General features: G+C 45.2%; 1 protein-coding gene across 1 annotated transcript in view; it reads left to right on the top strand.

Annotated features, from left to right (window-relative positions):
* The window catches only part of si:dkey-49n23.1 (semaphorin-3D), a 17,262-nt gene that overhangs the window by 8,298 nt on the left and 5,822 nt on the right, over positions 1–3,142 (top strand). The window contains exons 10-12 of the mRNA XM_037679927.1: positions 976–1,198; positions 2,348–2,436; positions 3,050–3,091. Of these exons, the coding sequence (XP_037535855.1) occupies positions 976–1,198; positions 2,348–2,436; positions 3,050–3,091 (354 nt within the window). The remainder of the gene's footprint in view (positions 1–975; positions 1,199–2,347; positions 2,437–3,049; positions 3,092–3,142) is intronic.

Genomic DNA, 3,142 nt, shown 5'->3' with positions numbered 1-3,142 from the left:
GGACTGATGGTCCTGGACTGACTGGTCCTGGACTGACTGGTTCTGGATTGACTGGTCCTGGACTGACTGGTTCTGGACTGATGGTCCTGGACTGACTAGTTCTGGACTCTGACAAGAACTCAGGTGAGGACCAGAGAGGATCTGGCCTCACCTAAAACAAAGATTTATGTTTTGCTCACACTAATAATAATAAAATTACATAAAATGTTAAAGATTTTGTTTATTCCAAAAATCAAATATTATTTCAGAATAAAAAAAAGCAGATAATTTTTTACTTTTAATATTTTACTCTGACAAATTTTTAAATTATGATTTAGGATTTGTTTTTTATTTTTAGGTTAAATTTTATTCCACAAAACGTTAAATTTGTGAGTTTAAAACGGGATTACCTCCACCTGGAGCGTACAGGTGTGTGGTAACACAACCCCAAGATGGAAAGACACCAGCAATGATCTCAGAGAAGCAGCTGTTGCTGCCTGTCAACCTGGGAGGGGTCAAAGGTCATTCAGAGTCCATCGTCCTACAGGAGATCATTTCAGACACCCTGAAGGTCAGACTATGCAGTGACTCTACAGGCCTCGGTCAGCAGGTCAAAGGTCAAAGGTCATGGCCTCTTCTCTCTATAAACAACATGGCGGCTTGACTAACCAGACCAAAGGACAGATGTTTACCCAGATGTTTAGATGATTATCATTGGTAAAATTTATTTAAATTGGTGTGTTTGGTCATCGGGAAATGAGGTAGAAATTATAATTATTTATTATTTATTTATTTATTATTTATTTAATTTGTGTGTATCTTAAATTTGGACCTTGTTGGTCTTTAAAAGTCTTACCTTTAACTTCCTGAAGCTTCCAGAAACTCTGTCAACGTCTTCTTTTAATGCTGCTCCTAAAGCCCAAACGGATTTATTTTGGTTCTGGTTCTGGCTGACCCTCCTGACATTTTGTCCCAACATTTGTCTCCTGTCCTCAGTGTCCCAGTGAGACGTACGACGCTCAGCACAAATCCACCAAGGACTTCCCCGACGAGGTGGTGAGCTTCATGAGGCAGCACCAGCTGATGTGGGAACCCGTCCTGCCTCTGGGGGGCCGGCCCGTCCTGACCCGGGTCAACTCCCCCTACCTGCTGAAGAAGGTGGTGGTGGACAGGGTGGACGCTGAGGACAGACCGTATGACGTCTTGCACCTGGGCACAGGTGAGCGGGAGGAGGAAGCTGCTTGTGTCCTGTCAGAACAGCGGTTCTGTCACCGGTGGGTGTCGTGTCCGTCCATCATCGTTCCAGATGATTCCAGATGTTCTGACCCGTCCCTCCTCATGGTGTGGAGACTCGTCCTGATCCTGCTGGACCTTTTCCAATCAGATCTTCATGGGTTTGACTCTTCTGAGATCTGATCTGACACGTTGTTCGAAGAAAGCTCGTTTCTGCAGCGTTGACGATGTGAACAGCCGTTTGGTTCTGGGTCCAAACTTCACTTCCACGCTGCGAGTCCAGGACTCTCCTCCCGGTCTTCAGTGAGAGGTGGACTTTGGTCAGGATGCCTGTTTGCCTGCAGCGTCCTGGTCTTGACTTCCTTCAGTCTGTTTTACTGGCGCACCCAGCAGCTTGGACCTCTTTTAAACTCGAGCCGTTCAGTTTCATGTTAAACACCGGTGTTTAACTTTGTTGTGTTTATCAGAGTTTTTGTTCCTCGTCATGAAACAAGTTTTTTTTTCTCATTTTGGAGCGTGGCTGCATCGAGGCATAAAAAAGGTCTCCATCAAAAACTGGATCATTACGTCAAAATCCAAAATGGCTGCCACCATGTATGTTTGTAAACTGTCCACCCCGATCATTTGAGGAAACTACGCTTTCGTTTCCTTAAACGATTGGGGTGTCCAAAGATTAATCGGTGGTGGCCAAGGCCACCGTTGGCCACCCCTTGGCTCCTCCACTGGACCTGGTCTTGGATAAAACTGCTCCCTCGGCTCTCCAGGGTCCGTCACTCTGCTCTGCCTAAGACAAAAACTAAAACCTGCGGTTCTTCTCCTCAGTGCAACTCCTCCACTTGAATATCTTGAAACAAAAACATTTAGGTTTACTTCAGTTCCAGACAGACACTCGTCAGGAACGGGGACGTCGGTGGACGTTGAGGCCGACTGTCTCTTCTTCCTGATCTTTGATGTTCGTATCGTTGGCGATGATCCTGTCCCCTCGACGTTCCTCCAGTAGAAGAGTCAGATGTTTGTGTTTGTTGACGAGCTGCAGACGCTCACAACAAAACGTTTGTGTTGCCTGATTAATGCTCCCGTGTTCTGACGATCTCAGAAGAACTGTTCTTGTTCTTTTGTTCTTGCCGTCCTGCAGACGATGGGAAGGTGGTGAAAGCTTTGTCCATCATCAAAGACAACTGGGAGACGGAGGAGGTCGTTCTGGAGGAGCTCACCGTCTTCCAGGTGAGATCCAGCTGCAGCCAGATGTTGATTTAAGATAAATATTGTTTTATCACCTTCGCTGTTCTGGGGTTTCTCTGAACTTCTGACCCAGACTCGCTCGTGGAGCTCCGCAGGACTTTTATGGCTAGAAGTATTTTTTTGTTTCTCCTGGCGTTCATCAGTCCTGCAGCCGATGACGTCCCGCGTGAGGCCGTCTCCGCTGGGACGCATCGGTCCCGACAAACTGCAGTCCTCTTAAAACCAGATCGTAGGGCACATATTTCCCAAGATCCTCGGCGTAAATAATCCGACCGAGGAGCCGCGACAAAAACCTGAAACAAAAAACCAGAATGAAAGAAAAACAGACAGGAAGAATTTTTACTTAGTGAATTAAAAGCTGATGGTTCCTGGGAGGAATGCTTGTCGCCCGCTCTCTTTAAAGAGTTTCAGACTAAAATAAAGTTTAATTTATAGCAATTTATTATAAAAACTACTGGAGGAACTCCTTAAAGACTGTGTTTATATTATTTAATGTATTTCATGTTTCTAACAAGTGTCTTTATCTTCTGTTTATCAATGTGATTATTTAAAGTTTTTATTGTTTATTTATGGAGTTTTATTTGTTCTTCCACAGAGTCCAGCTCCCATACTGAGCATGGAGCTGTCCACCAAGAGAGTAGGTCCTCCTGTTGTCCTCTTTTAGTCTTCCTGTTGTCCTCCTGTCCTC

Source organism: Nematolebias whitei, chromosome 7 (assembly GCF_014905685.2).
Source record: "Nematolebias whitei isolate Nwh7 chromosome 7, NemWhi1, whole genome shotgun sequence".
Taxonomy (NCBI): domain Eukaryota; kingdom Metazoa; phylum Chordata; class Actinopteri; order Cyprinodontiformes; family Rivulidae; genus Nematolebias; species Nematolebias whitei.
Note: the sequence above shows the minus strand (reverse complement) of the source record. Positions and strands in the feature narration are given on the sequence as shown.